Here is a 17740-nt window from a genome sequence, read left to right as displayed (position 1 = left end):
CCGAACGGAAGTCTTCCCGACGTCAGCGCTGACGTCGGAGGGAGGGAGGGCTTTGTTTAAGCTCTCCCTCCCCTCCGACTTAAGCGCTGACGTCGGGAAGACTTCCATTCGGCTCTGTGCTGCAAGCAGAGCAGGTAGAGAGAAGAAGAGCTGTGCGACTGAGTACATCCAGCTCTGCAGGAACCCCAAGACCCTCGAAGGCGTCCCCACGGGATCCCCGCGACCCTAGGGGGCGTCCCCACGGGATTCCCGCGACCCTAGGGGGCATCCCCACGGGATCCCCGTGACCCGAAGGGGGAACCCGCGGGATGCCCACGGGTCCCGCGGGATTCCCGTCGTCCCCGTTCCCGTGCAGCTCTCTAATGCCTCACCTAAGAACAAAACCTAAGTAGAGGATCTGAGCAATCCACTGACACGATAGCTTTAAAAGGCAGATTTATGCTACCCAAAAGTACAAGTAGAGGCATTGTGTTCACCATTTATCACACCGAAGTAACGTGAAACAGGTGTATCACAGTAGCAACATCAGCAGAAGGATCCTAAACATGGCTTTATTACAGCAATCTGATCACCAAATATTTAAGTCTCACTTGATTGTTTTGCACAAACAAAATATGTTCTACAAATTCTTTATAGTTAAAGGCAACCTGAACTCTAAAAGCAAAAAGTCCAGAAGTGCTACCCCTACTGGTGATATACGAGTACTACACACACTGTTCCCTGATCTAATGCTGCTCTAGATAGCCAGAGTGTGATTGTGACTGCATCTCTGGGGAGAGATTTGCAACTGAAGAACACAGTCACCTGAGGAGGGGGGGAAGGGTGTAGCAGGGAAGTGTGGCCTTCCACACTGACATGCAGACCACATCACTTTTTAATTAAGTTGTATTTAATTGAGGTATTGCAGCAGATATGAAAGAAGGGTGGTAGAAAGGAACAGATGGTAAAGGAGGGAGGGAAGGGTGGTGGTGGAAAGGAATAGAACAGACATTGAAAGAGGGTAGAGAGGAACAGACTCTGAAGGGAAATGTGGAAGGCAGAGTGGGGAGAAGACACTGGAAGGGAAGAAGACAGATACCAGACTATGGGGAAGCGGAGGGAAGAAGATGGGTGCTAGACCAATTGGGGGGGGGGGGGGTGAAGGGAGAGGCACAGTAACAGCAAATGGAAGACACAGAGAGAAGACACATAGTGGATAGAAGGAATTGAATGAGAAGATGTGGAAAGCAGAAACCAGACAACAAAGGTAGAAAAAAAATTCTATTTATTTATTTATTTATTGCTTTAAGATAAAGTAGTATATTAGTTGTGTTGATAAAAATTTATAAACAAAGCCCTGCCAGCTGAACATCTCTTTCTCTAGTTCAGCAGCCAGAACTTTGATTTATAAGAAAGGAATAAGCTAAATATTGCAGTACTAAGGCTTATATGGATGTTGCGGGGACGGCAACAGGGCGGTGAATGGGATGGCAGTGGCAGTGACAGGGCGGTGAAAGGGATGGCGGTGACGATGAAGGGGCGGTGAAGGGAACGGCGGTGACGGGGCGGTGCAGAGGATGGTGGGCCGGGGACGGTGCAGTGACGGGGACAGATTTTTCCCCCGTGTCATTCTTTAAAAGGGACACAACTGAATGGTGTGGACTGGTCCAGCAGGGATAAGAAAACAAATATAACTCCAGATTGTTACAAATAAAACCATAGCTCAATGGTGCCTTAACTCAATAGTGCACCAACAACAAATGTCCCAGAGGGTAATTAGTAGTGCTGCCCGATTTGAATCGATTCACCTTACTTATTTACACTGCTAGCTCCCCAACAGCACTGCACGCGTTCACCGTCGGGGCCGTGGGCAGCATTACAAACACGCTGCCTTTGCGAGCCCGGAAGCTTTTCCTCTGTTACAGCGTCTGACCACAGAGAAGGCTGACTTTTGAGTGTTAGGGCAAGGTTTGGTTTCCTGGCTGTGGAAGTCGGAATTTGTGTGCTGTGCAGAGCGAGGAACAGGTTTGGGTAGGGCAGAACAGCAGCTAATGGAGAGATCAGTGTTCCATCGACAATGGTCATGGGGTCGGAATGGATGAAAGACTTCCCATGTTGTGCATCTTTGGGAGAATTCTCGCCTATACAGGGACAAGAAACTGTAGTTGAGTGATAGGCTTCCGGGGCTGCTGAAGGCATCGTGTTTGCTTCACTCGCGCTGCCCATGTGACCCCAAGAATGAAAGTGTAGCGAGCAAGTAAAGGATCCCACAGGGGATGGGAGAATAGAGTTCTGGATGTGTGAGCAGCCCTGATGAGTGGGACAGGCTGGAGGGAGAAAGATTGACCTGTGGGGAGCTAGTCAGAGAAACTGCTGGAGTTTGGTTGGGGGAAGAGGAAATGTTAAAAAGAGATAGTAAGAGAAACTAGTGAGAACAGGATGGGAACAAAGAGCAGAGTACTGGGTAAAAAATCTGGATCTCGTGCTTCCTTGAAAATGATGAAGGATCCGACTGGGAAAGAGATGGTGGACAATGGGATTTAGAGAGGGAAGGAACAGAAAGGGAGAGAAGCTGGACACAAGGGATGGTGTGGAGAGGGGGTGGGGGATAGAGATACTGGATAGGAGGGTAGTTGGGAAGAGAAAGTGAGAGCTGGTTGACCTTGAGGTGGTGGGGAAGGAGGGAGAGATGCTGGATGAAAGGGTAGTTGAGAAAAGGAGAGATGGGGGGTCCATTGATGCAGCTGCAGGGATGGAGGTGAAAAAAGGAAAGATGCCAGACCTCCAGGCGAGGACAGAGATGGAAAATGGATGGTTATCACGGATAAAGAAGGAAACGACAAAAGGGCAGGAGACCCTCGCAAGCGAATTATCAGAAGACAACCAGAGCCTGGGACCAACATGATTTCAATAATGACCAGACAACAAAAGGTAGAAAAAATAATTTTATTTTCTGTTTTGTGATTACAATATGTCAGATTTGAACCACGAATGTGAGCTAGGATTTAATTGAGAGGAAAGGTCTTTTTTTGTTTATTTTGTTTACACCACAGTGCCAGTGTGGGTAGGAGAGGGCAAAGGGGGTGAAGATGTCACCAGGATGTCAGAAAAAAAATACCCAATTGGGCAGGAAAATTGAATCGAAAAATCGATTCAATAGGATGAATCGAATCAAATTGAAATATTTTTTCCTGAATCGGGCAGCACTAGTAATTAGCAGTGACGATTGTAGGTTTCCCTCTATGCCTTTTTGGAAATGGTGGGTTGCAAGTAAGTAAGATCAATTTCAAGCTAAAGGCCCCATTGAAGACTTTTTTCTAAATATTTTTAAAATTTTTTTGATGTAAACTCAGTGCAGTAGTAAAAGCTACTGGCCTCGAGAAATCCGAGTTCCAGTCTTATACAGTGTAAAAAAGGCTATTTCTCATGCCACTTTAGCACTTTCTGGGTATACATCGAGTGCTTTATAAATAATAGTGAACATCACTCAAAAAAGTGTTATGTGATAAAAATTTTACTATCTAATACAAATAGCAATCCACCAGTCCAAAAGGTGCTCAAACTAGCGATTTCAAAGTACTTATCTCAGGCGCTCCTCAGCTGCTTAACAGTTCTCCAGATCATAATAATCCCTGTAAGTAATCCTGGCGCATGTTTGCTGCCAGGTAAATAAGGCTCAACTTTTTCAGGATCGTTCCCTTCTTCAGGAGCCAATTCAAAGGAACTGACAAAAAACAATGTCCGAACACGGCAAGGGAGGAGAGCAGGCCCAAGAGAAAATCCGTGGCGCCACTAACTCAATAGTGGTCAGCTCCAATTTGACATGGAATCCCAAAGAAGCATGATAAAAACACTGGAACATTACTCCCAACAAAATGATACACAACCTCAAAGGAAGGTATGTTTGATATACACACTATTCCCTCCAAATAGCAGAACACACATTATAGATATTACCTACAAATAAATACTAGAATTGAATCCTAACATATGTGAAATGAAATCACATTAATTATTTTCTCATATAACAAGGACTCTAAACTTCCAAATTTGCTGATTTCTTTATGACTCTCTATGATTCATTTAAGTTGACAGAATTCTGCATTTCTCTGTTGCTTCTATGATACCATCTCAACTCTCTCATACAGCATCTAAAAAGTTCTGAATTGGACATCACTCGCAGTTAAAAGGAGCCCACATCAAGTCTATAAATTCCTTGAATTGTGACTGCAAAGAATTCAAATGCTCTAAAAAGAAAAAGTCTGATAATAAATCAGCAATCTTGATTCCCAATCATAATCCTTCAAAACATACCTTGGTTCCAGTGGAATTGAGCAGATTGCGCAGGAAGCCCGTGCTGTTGTTGCTCATAGGGGTTAGGATTGCACTGTTAAAAGTCTGCAGTGTAGTGGCAGGTTTGGTAAAACTGGCCAAGGATGGAAGGGTCTTGTTTTCAGATTGCAATGGAGATGTGAGCACTTTTTCTATGCAGGATATAAATAAGTATTATTAAAATGACAAGAAAAAAAATACTACTCATCTTAAAAGGGGCCACGTTAATAAATTCAAGAAAAATGTAGCTGTAAACAGACTTATTAAAACTCTTGCTTTATACCTACTGTAGAAGACAATTCACATAACTTCTCATAAAAAGCTGATGGATACTTCTTAAGATTCCATATGATTTTTTTTTTTTTTATTAACAGCTTTATTGAGTGTGCCAACAGATACAAAACACAACAAAATATTTTGTCAGCTCATAATGCAAGAATGTACAAGAAACACACACACTATAAACAGGCAGTATCCACTGAACTACCCTGCTAATACAAAGCAAAACTAACACCGCTCCCTGCCCCCACCTAATCCCCCCCCCCATCTACGACCATCAACCATCTTACCCTGCTGCCATTTCTCAAACCTGCCCCATTTTCAGGCAAAAGTGTATTTCAAGGCAGTAAGCCTATAGAGAACATACCAAGTGTCCAACTTTCAAATCAACATGTATCAGGCAGCTCTGGAGATTTCCATTTCGTAGTCAGTACGAAACGAGTCATTGTCAGCAACATTTTGCACCATCACTTTCCTCTCTCTTAGGCTCATACATATTTATAAATGCCCACTACTTCTTGGGTGCAACCCTCTGCCCCAAAATTTGGGAAAGTACCCAAAACACTACTTCCCAGAAAGTAAACACCCCTACACATTCCCACCACATATGCAGATAAGTCCCCTCATGCCCACAACCCCACCAGCAGAGTCTCAAAGCCTCCTCCTTAAACCTTGCCCACCACATGAGCATGTGGTACCACCGCATCAAGGTTTTATATCCATTCTCTACTTGAAGAGTGGCCAAAGTTCTAGTGTGGTACCATACCAAATCCCATGCTTGAAGGGATATTGGGCGCCCCAAGTCAACCTCCCATGCCCACATATAACCTAAGGCTTGTTCTTCCCTGGTATTAAGACATTTATAAATGGCAGAAATAATCCCCTTGGACACTGCAGGACCCACCAGCTTCTCAAACTCAGTCTTACCCCGAAGCAGGTCCTGCAACATACCAGAACTCTTTCCATATATTCAAGTTAGATCCTGTGGAGTAAGACCATTCCACTCCTGGAACACCCCAAAAGCCACCCCAAGCTGCCCAACACAGACCCTTCCCTTCCCGAGTGAAATTCAGGATTAAATTGGAAAGGCGTAAACAATGAATACTTCTGGCCCTGCCACAGCTTAGCCCTTGTCCCCTGCCAAACGTACCGCTTCCAGGCAGTCCCCCAAGCCAAGGGACCCAGGCTTCCAAGGCAGATGCATCAAAGGAGCAGCCTCTACCCCAGCTTGATCAAGATCTACCCATAATTTGGGAGACTGGGTGTGCCACTCTGATTCCATATGGAATATTGAAAGTTAAATAAATTGTCCCACCAAACATATCCTCTGACAAAGAAGAGAATAAACTAATACATAACTGCTTTAAGGTATTCATTGCTACACCATCCAGGTTTATTAGTCATTTGATATCCCCAAGAAAAATACATTAAGAAGAAAACATGGTAGAAGACTATTCCATGTCAAAATAAACATTTTCAACCAGTCTAAGACATTCTATGACAACCAGATAAAACTTTTGGCCCAATAGGACCATCTACTTCATATATATATTCTTAATGGAAAACCAAGAAACCCCCACCCCCACCCTAAATCCACATGTGTATTAAAATTGGGAAAAGTGTAACTTATTCATTACTATAATTTAATAATGGTCCCTACACATCCTTAAATTTATTATAATAACCTTTTTGAACTGCCAAGATATTATTTTCAGGTGGTATATATTAGTTATATATGAATTTGGGAGGGGGTGGGGGTTAAATCTTATTGGTGTATGATATTGAAGATTTTTCAAGTGATGTTGTATTATAATTGTTTGATATTTGCTGTACACTTGATGTAAGTTATAAAATGAATAAAGAATTTAAAAAAAAAAAAAAAATTAGGACCATCTACTGAAATAGGATAAATTTAGCCTTATATTGCTGTACACCACCTTGATTAAATTCCTTCAAAAAGGTGGTAAATAAATCCTAATAATAAATAAGATGTTAATTTCCTTTCCTACTAAACCAGTGGGTCATTATTCCCTGACCAGCAGATGGAGGTAACGACAGACAAGTTCTGGTGATATTACCAGTATATGAGAGTAAGTAGCTTGGGACTAGTCAATATACTAAATAAACGCTAAAATGAATTCCTCAGGGATCACCAAAGCCCACAAGAAACCAATAGATAACTGACAAAGACAAAGAAGGTCAAGAGCACAAGAATAAAGTGGCTCAGCAGCTACAACCCACGGAGCTGTTAAAGAGTGATCCCTAAAATCCGCAGTCTAGCAGGACTAGCCTCCTGGCTCTTCTCTCATAATGCTTCTTTAGGGGCAAATCTGACCCAATCATGAGAGCAATTCCTTCAACCAAATACCTTGTTGCTCCTCAAAGTTTGTCTTCCAGCAATGGCTTGGGCCTCACCTTCCCATGATCCTTTACCGATTCTCCAGCTACTCACCAAACAGAGGATGGTCAAATTTCTGGAATCCAGTGGATTACAGGACCGGATGCAACATGGATTGTGACTAGAGGTAGGTCTAAGTCAGACAAATCTGATCAATTTCTTTGACTGGGTGACCAGAGAATTGGATACAGGGAATGTGCTAGATGTGGTATATTTAGATTTTAGCAAAGTCTTTGACAGTGTTCCACAGACGTCAAATAAACTGAGTGCTCTCGAGATGGGACCCAGGCTGGGTCAGGAACTGGTTGAGTGGAAGACGACAGAGGGTAGTGGTCAATGGAGATCGCTCTGAGGAAAGGGATGTTATCAGTGGTGTGCCTCAAGGTTCTGTTCTTGGGCCTGGTCTTTTAACATTTTTATAAGTGATATTGCTGAAGGGCTGTCAGGTAAGATTTGCCTCTTCGCAGATGATACCAAATCTGCAATACAGTAGACACCTTGGATGGTGTTAACATGTTGAAAGACCTAGCGAAGCTTGAAGAATGGTCTGAAATTTGCTAAAATTTTTAATGCTATGAAATATTTGCAAGATCATGTATTTGGGCTGCAAAAACCCAAAGGAACATTACAGTTTAGGGGGTGAAGAACAGGACTTGGGTTTGATTGTATGTGATAATCTTAAGGTGGCTAAACGGGTTGAAAAGTTGACGGTGAAAGCTAGAAGGTATGAAAGCTAGAAGGTAGGAAGAGGTATGGCCAGTAGGAAAAAGGAGATATTCATGCTCCTGTATAAGACTCTGGTGAGACCTCATTTAGAATATTATGTACAATTCTGGAAACTGCACCTTTCCATCATGAAGGTCCTTAGGAACTGAGCCACCCTCTATTGGGATCACTATTTTCTTGATCATGGTTGTGCCCAGAATGTTGATTGTAGGCAGAAGAAACAAGGTGTCCATGTCTACCGTGGGAAGCAGGTACAGCCACTCCATTAACTTGGACCCATGTAGGAGCAGCCCTGAGACACCCTCCACCAAATCCTCTGGTTGACTGCTGCCAGTAATCCCTTAAACCATATCCTGGTTAAAGCACCATTGCCATCCATCCTGATCTGGAGCCCTCTGTGCATTCCTCACACTGTCTTGCTTTCATGTTCTTTTTTTAATTTAAATTTTTTAATTTAAATTTTTAACAAACACTATGAGCAGACAGTTTTGCAAACAAGGCTGCAGGTCTCACAGATCACTTTTTCTTCTAATTTAACTCCAGTAGTTCTAGCAAGGAAAAAAAAAAAAAAAAAGGCTTGTACCAGCATGCTCATGGAGTGCCAGCTAAGGCTCAAAGAGAACTGGAGAGCAAAAATTAAAACACAGTGCTTCTAACAACCAGAGCAGACCCTGGCTATACAAGTGGCCCCTGTACTCAAACACAGGGACCCTTGGCCATAGCTTAGGCCTTGAGAGTTGGGCCTAACAAAAACTCCTAACCAGCTGTACCAGTTCAACATGCAACATCTGTTAGAGATAGAGAACTACTGACTAGATATAGGCTATACCCTCTCTCATACTGGTGATGTCATTAAAACTTATCTCTCTCTCTAACACTATCTGCTGGTCAAGAAATAACACCCATTTGATTGAACTAGTCTAGCAGGATTTGCTATGTATACCACAGTCTACTAACACGGGTCTTCAAAATGTACCTGGTTCTTGTACAAGGCAAAACTAAAATTATTTTAGGGGACAAAAGGACTTTGTAGTACACCCACACACACACAATTCCCCAATTTAAAAAACTGTCTCAGTAACCTGCTACCCCACAATATTCAAGACCTAAATCTGTTTCACCAATTCTCACTTTTCCTCATCTAACAATGTACCTTTATTTTCCTTGTTCACATTTCCACTTGTCACATCTGCCAGCCAACTTAAAGAACAGGTGCCTCCTGAGGAGACAGGTTTATTGCCAACCACTGGTTTTGAGGAAGAACAGCTGGAAGTGACTGAATCTTGCAAAGAAAATTTGGCAGGCTGAAGAGTTATTGCTGAGGTAGGCTTCTCTCCAGACACTATACCCTTTAAAACAACAGATCATAGTCAGGGAGCAGCAAGCAAACACAACTAGTTATAAAGATCATCTAAGGCAGTAAGTTACAATAGTTGAAATTCCTACTTTTGTTTCTGTATGCACAGAAACATTACTAATGAGAAAAGTGCACCATCAGAAAAAAATTTTTAAAAGCAATTATTCCACGATTGACCTTGTTTAGAACCTCCTCCCTCCCAAAACTTGCCTATGGAGATAAATATTGTCACAGTGTCACCCCTGTGCTGGTAAAGGAAACCCTGTAGTGCAAAAGAAATGGGGATGGAGGCACAGACTGGACTGTAGGAGATGCATACCTGTCCCCAGAGTTAGGTCCAGAGTAGCTGTTACCATGGGTAACCCGCCAAAACAGGAAGGGGGAGTGCTCACTGCAGGTATGGGGACAAGGCCATCCACCGCCCCTTGGAGCGGTGAATAGCCTTGTCTCTGCAGTTAAGGGAAGGAACGCACGCGGTAACTGATCGCGCACGGCCCCCCTCTCTCCTTCCTACCTACCGGAAGTTGCATCAGAGGAGAAGCTTCCGCTCACAGACGCACGCGACTAATAGGCAGGCTCCGGCGGATTGAACAAATTACCCTGTAAAGTAAAACGTTCCACGAAGGTAAGAGGGAGGAAGATACTCGGACCGCACGAGGGTTGCTGAAGGGCGGTGAAAAGGAACAGACGCTGAAGAGAAATGGGGAACAGAGAGTGGGGAGAAGACGCTAAAGGGAAATGAGGAACAGAGAGTGGGGAGAAGACGTTGGAAGGGGAGAAGACAAGATGCTAGACTATGGGGGGAGTGGAGGGAAGAAGATGGATGCCAGACCAATTGGGAGGGTGGAGGGAAAGATGGAAGGGAGAGGCATAGTAACAGCAAATGGAAGAGGCAGAGAGAAGGCAGACAGTGGATGGAAGGAATTGAATGAGAAGAAGATGAGGAAAGCAGAAACCAGACAACAAAGGTAGAAAAAAAAATTCTATTTATTTATTTATTTTTTGCTTTAGGATAAAGTAGTATATTAGTTGTGTTGATAAAAAATTTATCTAGTTCAGCAGCCAGAACTTTGATTTATAAGGAAGGAATAAGCTAAATATTGCACTACTGAGGTTTGTATGGGTGCTGCGGGGACAGTGGTTGTGGAGGATGGGGCGGGGACAGGGACAAATCTTTCTTTGTTCTTTGATGTTATAATGGAGCCAAAAGTTGGGGAATCCCCAGAGACCTGCAGCCTGGAGTTTGCAGAGTGTAGGGGTAGGGTGAACCTAGAAGATATGGAGGTCAGCTAAATGATGCCAGTACTGGAACAGAGAAATAAGTTTGGATTATTTTCTCTGTTGAAATTGCTTGTGGAACCGATTAAGACCCAGATATTAGTTTTGAACTGTGATTTTTCTTCTGTTGCTAAATATCAGGCTTGGGGAAAAGCTTCTTTTCTGTTCATATTTTTTCCCCAAGCACTGCTAATTGGGCACAACAGCTGAATTATAAGTCATTTATGTTTTGCTTTTTCTTCCTTGTTCATGGAAGCTTTTCAAAACCTGGACAAAGTGCCGGGTTTTCAAAAGCTGTCCGGATGCCAGGACACCCCCACCTTCACAGTTTGCAGCCTTAACTCTTCTCAATGGTATATCCAGCTTCTGGAGTGCAATATAAGTGATACACATTCAGTCAGATATTGTGGGTCATGTGATTACTATGTACCAACTGATTTAGAGTAAATGACCATATATAAACAGACGCACCATGAAAGCAGCTGCCAAAGTGCTTTTTTCTTGCCTTTTTAGTAACGTCTGTCCATCTCGCATTTCTTCTCTCTCTATGTCCACCATCTTCCTCCTGCAGCCTTATCTGTCCTATATAACAAACATCTCCCTTCTATATCCTGTTCCTTTCCTCCCTCCTGTTTCTACATCTGCCCTTATATTCAGCATTTTCCTTCTGTGTGCGTGTCTTGTCCTGTTCTGCATTTCACCCTCTTACTCCCTGTCCCCCACTGATCAGCATTGCCTCTCTGTGTCTCTATGCCCACCAGCTCTTATGTCTCCCTGTCCCCCTCCCCACCCCCCATGATTAGTATATCGCACTGTTGCTTCCCACCTCTCAACTCCCTCAGTATAACTTTCTCACGGGTCTCCAGCATCTTTCTCCTATCCAGCACGGAAGGAAGGAGCAGGCTCGGGGGATCCGCAGTCCAGCAGCATGTGTGCTGTTCCACAGCATGCCTGCCGCCCTTGTAATCCAGCTGTCCCCTTCTCTGAGCAGCACGCACAAGGCAAAATCCATGGGTGGCCGCCCAGGTCTCACTCTGTCACGGCCGTCGCTCACCAATGCCTTAGAGCATCAGCGTCAGTCATGCATGTGCAGGGGAGGCAGTGGACGAAGACTGGACGGCAGGGGCCACCGGAAAGAAAAAGACCTGGTGCAAAGAGCCGAGACTTGTGGCAGGCGGACGAGGAGCTTGGAAATGGCTCCGCCTGGCGGGCTGGTGAAGCTAGCTGCCGAGACAGGGGCTGTTCCGAAACGCGATCTGACTCAATCGCCATTCTGATGACTTCTGAGCAATGTTCAGCACTGTGGAAGGCTGCCGGTGGAAGCGCTGGACCGCCGGAATTACAAAAGGTACCGGGGGGGGAGGGGAAGCGGTATTCGCTCCATAAGATGCACCCTTATTTCCACCCACTTTTATGGGGGGAAAAAGTACGTCTTAAGGAGCAAAAAATACAGAACATGCCCATCAGGCAACCATCCAATGCAAAATTGGCACAATATAGAGGTAAAAACACCTGGGGGAGTATTTTGAGACAGAGGGAAGCTTCTAAAATAAAGTTGGTAAATACAAGATGGTCACCGCTGCAGCAATTTTAGGACCAAATCCAGCCCAGGGCAGCCTCAATAACAACAATAAAAAAAAAAATTCTGAAAACAGGATCATAAGTGTGGGGAACCCTCAAGGAAACCCCAGAGGCTCTTAAAACTCCCAAATCTACTCCACCCTGATGTCTCCCAGATAGAAATGGCCTGTACTCATAATGCTGCCATGTGCTGTGCCTATATCAGCTCTCGCTCTAGTTTGGTAATGGGGAAGCTTTTCTGCCTGACAGGCAAACACGATGTCCAGGAGCCTTTTACACAGGCTGAAAAAAATCTGAAATACTCTAACCCACGAGTCTTCACACAATTCTTTGGTGGGGGCAGGACACACGCAGCAGCAGTCTTCACACCATTCTTTGGTGGGGGTGGGACACACACAGCTGGCACCCGCAAGTTCTCCAACCAGCACAGGGCCAAACACAGCCTGCATTCAAGTGCTTTAACAACATTGGGGTGAGCAGGCTCCCAAGGGCTGATCCTTGAGCCGAAACAAGCTTTAGGGCAGGCCAGCCAATCAGGTGCCCTACTGTAAGGGTGGCTCACCCAGCTATAGACCTCTGAATACTAAGTCTGCAACTTCTCTCAGGCAGAACTGTCCTAGTAATACTAGGAGCCTCTCTAGCACCCAAAGCTCGCAAAAAAATATTGGATAAAAACCCAAAAATTAGACATTCAAAAACAGAGCATATGAAAAGACACCTTCTCAACTCACTTGCAAAAGGAAAAAAATTGAGGATGCAGGGAGGTGGAGTTGAAAATATAAATGCCTTCTGCAGTACTCAATGTGCTTTTTGAACTGGGAACCACATCACTTTTTCAAGCTTCCCCTTCCCTCCAACAAAAAAAGGCTTCCTTTTTCTCACCCCAACCCCAAAAAATTGAAGGATACAATGCAACATGTATAGAAATACAGTATATTAAGAACTCAGTGAGGTAAGAGGGTCCTAAAATCTTTCCCATTTCACTAGGGCCTTCAATCACACAGCTCTCAGTTTGCCCATAACTCAAATACAAAGGCAACAAAGCCAAGTCTGCAGTGAAAATGGTCTAGGGCTCTTCCAAAACTGTGCTACTACTATTTTTCACTTTTATAGTGCTAAAAGGCATACACAGCAGTGTACATTTTGACATTTAATAGACAGTTCTAGGATCAGGAAGCAATAAGACACAGCTGAATTCAGAAATTCATCGAAATGATGAATCCTGGGTTTGATCTGTTCAATAAGAGAATACTAGGGTCCCATGGAACATTATATCCCAGATGTAACAAAATAGCCTTCTAGAAGGCCCTAGCTTTCAAACATTGCCAACAAATGTGTGCTATAGTACTCTGTTCTCCAGAGCGCCAACAACAGAGGGGCAATACTGTAGAGAAGCAATGCTGCAACCGCACTGGCATCAAGCACCAATGATACAGCACTTTTACAAAATCTTCCTGTAGATTCAAGGCTTTAGTGGTAGAACAGACAGCAAGTTCCCAGTCAGTTTCAGGGTTTCTTTCAATTCTAATTCCCATCTACCTTAATGAGCAACAGGAGCCAGGCTCTGTCAACACTGGTAATGATACAAAGCAGATACAAGGCTCTTGGTAAATAAGTAATCCTCACACAAGTCTTATAATGATGGATTCCTCAGAACAAGCCCTTTAAGATTTTTAGCAGATAAAAAAAACAGTTGTAGGTAGGTGTAGCGATGAATATGGGGAAAAGAAAACACATTAGCCAATGTTTTGGCCAGGTAGTAGTGACTTGGATTGGCCACCATGAGAACGGGTTACTGGGCTTGATGAACCATTGGTCTGATCCAGTAAGGCTATTCTTATGTTCTTATGTATTAAAGTCTATAATTTAACCAATCTTAAATTTAATACAGTGTTCTTGTAGTAAAGGGGATCACATGATCATTTAGCAGGTGCTGTGTGTACTTTTTGTGAACAGGGTTTGCATTATTTGTTTTTCTTTCCTAGCCTCTTCCTCCGATACCCTTTTACACTTAAAAGACAGTTGTGGATTTCAGTTGTGGCCTGCTTGAGGCCATATAAAATTAGTTGGGCTTATCTCCACAGCAGAGTCGAGCTGACTGCACCCCTCCCCCCCCCCCCACACACACACAAAGCAATTGATCCTCTTTACATGTAATGAACAGGAAATTTGTCATCACTTTGACAGACACATGGATTCTCCAAGGGCTCCGGATTTTTCCATCCCAAATATATAATCACTCCAAAAATGTACCTCAAATTGGCTCCTGCAATTTAAGACTAAAAACAAGCAAGCAAGCATTGCAATTATGTTGTATATACCATTAACTTAAAACTAGCTGAGAGCATTTTATATGAGCATATAATCAAATTAAGTTCATGTGCTAACAGCATGAGTCTGCTATTAGCAGTACCTGTTTAGCTTCATCCTTTGGAACTGGCTTTGAGGTTTTGAATTGCTTATGAGAGCAAGGACAGTTTGCCTTTATTCCCCATTTTCCTCTCACAGAATGAACAATATCCCCAACATCATACAGAGCTAGAATAAAGTGTAAAAAGAAAAAAAAATTATTAGTGATCAGAACTGAAGATGTTCACCTTTTATCTTTCTGTTTGCAAAGAACCTTGTTAATCAGTCATACTAGTAAGTGACGATATCCTGGATGGTGTGAAAGCAGACTAGTACTTTGTGTGTATTGCCACGAGTCCTTTACTGCTTAACAGAAGTTTCAATGTTATAGGGCATAGGAGCCAACTTTTCAAAATGATTGGGGGTGCTCAACTCGGCACAAATTATCAAGCCCATATAAAAGAAATTAAAGCTGTGGGTTGTGAACACCTGCCAGGCACCACCCCCAAACATCCCCTACCCTCCCCTGGGAAAAAAAAAAAAAAAAAAAAGCAAGAGGGATGCCTACTCCCTCCTGCCAGCAGAGGTCCCCTGATCCCCCTCTCCCCTGGAATCTTTTAATTGAATTTAAAGCAGGACAGAAACTCAGTCTGTCCCACTCGTAGGCTCGCCAGTCCAGAATGGCAGCCCTTTCCCTCCCTAGTGCATCATATGATGCACAGGTAGGGGCCTAAGGCCCTGACTGGCTCAGACACCTAAGGCCTCTCCCTCTGCAGCCTGTCCAGAAATCTGCAGGGGATGAGGGAGTTGCTGTAACCTAGCAACTGGCAATGGGGAAGACAAATGCTGCAGACAGATTCAGATAACTTTATTGGCATTACAGTTTTACCTGCAAGAAACTCCTGTCTGTCCAAAATAGATTGTAAGCTCTTTATAAGAGAGAGAGAAAAAAAAAAAAGAGAGGACATCTGGCCTCATCCCATTTTATCACCAGCTCTGCCTACTCTTACACAAACTTCTAGTCTCCTTCCCTGAGCTCAGGTCATGCCTAGAAGGTCTTTGCGCATGCATGTGAGTGTATGGCATCATCGCATCAACATCCACGCCATGCACAGAGGGCCTCGGCCCCCGAGCTCAGGGACTTTCAAAACCCTCTGGGCACTTGGACAATCCTCTAAAAGAGGTCATGTCTGGGTTTTCCCAGACATCTGGTAACCTTATGTATTTTTCTGATGCTCAGCAGCATGTAGTTTCTATCCCATATCAACAAAGGGAAAAGCAGAGTAGCCAAGGGAGACTGACCCACTCAGTGGGACATTTAGTGCCCACCCCACTCCACCCATTGCTCGCCCTGGAACATCTGATTGGCAGACAAAAGCAAAAGAAGTGATCTCCCCATCCGGCAGAAGCAAAATAGCCTTCATTAAACGTTTTCTTCTGCTGCAGAGGAATTAGTGGCAGTAGGAGATGACATTTATTAAGGTGCTTCCTGCTGCTAATGGATGGGGAAGCCACCCCATTAGGACATCATGGCTGCCCAGTGGGAGAAGGTCCGTAAAAGTGGGAGTCTCCTGCTGAAACTGAATGACTTAGCAGGTCTGGAAAAGTATTTGTGATGCTCAGGCACCCACAGAGCCGATGCCTATATCAATAAGAAACACAGCTAGATAGCTAAGGTATCGTGATCTAGGCATATGGAAAAAGCAAACTTGCTTAAATTAAAAGATAAATGTTCAATTACATCATGAGGTGCTTAGGCAGGAAAATTTAAGCATGTTTAATAAGGAAAATCATTATTTGGAATTATATGCTCTAATAGAAGTCTTTTTATTAATAATAAAACCGCAGATCAGAGCAGAAACACTTCTGAGCAACTTGCTTGCAGAAAAAAAAGTTGAGGGGGCAAGAGCAGCTCTCTTGGAAGGAGGCAGCATTCAAAATACGATTCAGTGTTCTCCCCAGGGCCTTACAGCCGGGCACTGCGCCCGGCTGATTTAGATGACCGTCCAGCTAATCCTGCTGCTGCCGCCGATGCTCCTTCCCGGGCTGACTCTCCGCCGAAAATTTTGTTTGACGCCTGCCTTTTTTTTTTTTTTTTTGCCAGCATGCTTTTACTTGCTTCGGGCCTTCCTCGTTGCTGGGACCTGCCTACTTTCTGTTTCCGCGAAGGCAGGACCCGGCAGCGAGGAAGGCCTGAAGCAAGTAAAAGCAGCAAGTTGTAAGCTTCCCTCCGGGGCTCTATCGTGTGCGTGCTGGCTTCCCTTCTCTTCCCCCTCCCCCCCGGGACGCTACTTCCGGTTTCGGAGGGAAGAGAAGGGAAGCCAGCACACACACGATAGAGCCCCAGAGGGAAGCTTACAACTTGCTGCTTTTACTTGCTTCGGGCCTTCCTCGCTGCCGGGTCCTGCCTTCGCGGAAACAGAAAGTAGGCAGGATCCGGCAACGAGGAAGGCCCGAAGCAAGTAAAAGCAGCAAGTGTAATGGTATACCATTTGAGAAAAACAAACGCATGGACATCGGACCCAATTCTGCTTGCTCTTTTAAAGCTCCGATCCAAGCAACCTTGGTGTCTATTGTGGAAGATAAAGTGGTCAGCTAGGAAGAATAAAATCAAGAAAGTTCAAGTTTAGTCAAGCTGTGATTTGAACTTTATAGGCATTTGTTTTTCATCCTCTAACTGGCAGGCAGAAGGATGCTCCATTTATTAATCTTGCAAAGTCTGATACAGGAAAAGCTAGAAGTGCATCAGGATTTAAGGAGCTTGGGGTGTGCAAATTCACTTAATGCAGAAATTACAGTAAAACAAAATCACTTTTCTATTTCACTGCAGCTCTATGAGGTTCTTTTGCACTTAGCTATAGTCAAATGATGGATAGGAATATGTTTATTTCATTTAAGTTAAGGGAAAACAATATTTTTTTCTGAGTATCCTTTAAATAATGGTTCACAAATTAATTCAGCCTGTTTTAAGGCTGGGTTTTTAAACTAAACTAAACCTTAAGTTTATATACCGCGTCATCTCCACGGAAGTGGAGCTCGACACGGTTTACAGGAATTAAAAACAAAGAAAGGAACTCCAAAGGAAGGAAGAAGGGGACTTAGGGAAGGAAAGAGGGGGGCTTAGAATAATGGAGAGGGGGGGTTACATTTTGGAGAAGAGCCAGGTTTTCAGATGTTTTCTGAAGTGTTGGAGGGAGGTCGAGCTCCGAAGATGGGCAGTAAAGCTGTTCCACAGCTTGGTGATCCTGAAGAGGAGGGATGATCCAAGTTTTCCTGCATGGGAAATGCCATATAGAGATGGGAAGGATAGTTTGAATTTCTGAGTGGATCTGGTGGAGTGAGTACTTGAGAGCCAGGAAAGAGGGGAGGAAGGATGCCATGGAGAGATTTGAAGGTGAGACAGGCGCATTTGTAGCGAACCCTGAGGGTGACTGGGAGCCAGTGAAGCTTAGACAGAAGCG

The 17740-nt window shown here is 44.0% G+C and overlaps 1 protein-coding gene across 2 annotated transcripts in view; it reads right to left on the bottom strand.

The window, feature by feature from the left end:
- KDM3A (lysine demethylase 3A) overlaps positions 1 to 17740 on the bottom strand; it is a 245220-nt gene that overhangs the window by 84721 nt on the left and 142759 nt on the right. For both annotated transcript variants that reach the window (XM_033952017.1, XM_033952026.1), the window contains exons 15-17: positions 14344 to 14468; positions 8868 to 9063; positions 4294 to 4463 (exon numbers count right to left, since the gene is read on the bottom strand). In XM_033952017.1, coding sequence (XP_033807908.1) covers positions 4294 to 4463; positions 8868 to 9063; positions 14344 to 14468 — 491 coding nt within the window. The remainder of the gene's footprint in view (positions 1 to 4293; positions 4464 to 8867; positions 9064 to 14343; positions 14469 to 17740) is intronic.

Source organism: Geotrypetes seraphini, chromosome 1 (genome assembly GCF_902459505.1).
Source record: "Geotrypetes seraphini chromosome 1, aGeoSer1.1, whole genome shotgun sequence".
Taxonomy (NCBI): domain Eukaryota; kingdom Metazoa; phylum Chordata; class Amphibia; order Gymnophiona; family Dermophiidae; genus Geotrypetes; species Geotrypetes seraphini.
Note: the sequence above shows the minus strand (reverse complement) of the source record. Positions and strands in the feature narration are given on the sequence as shown.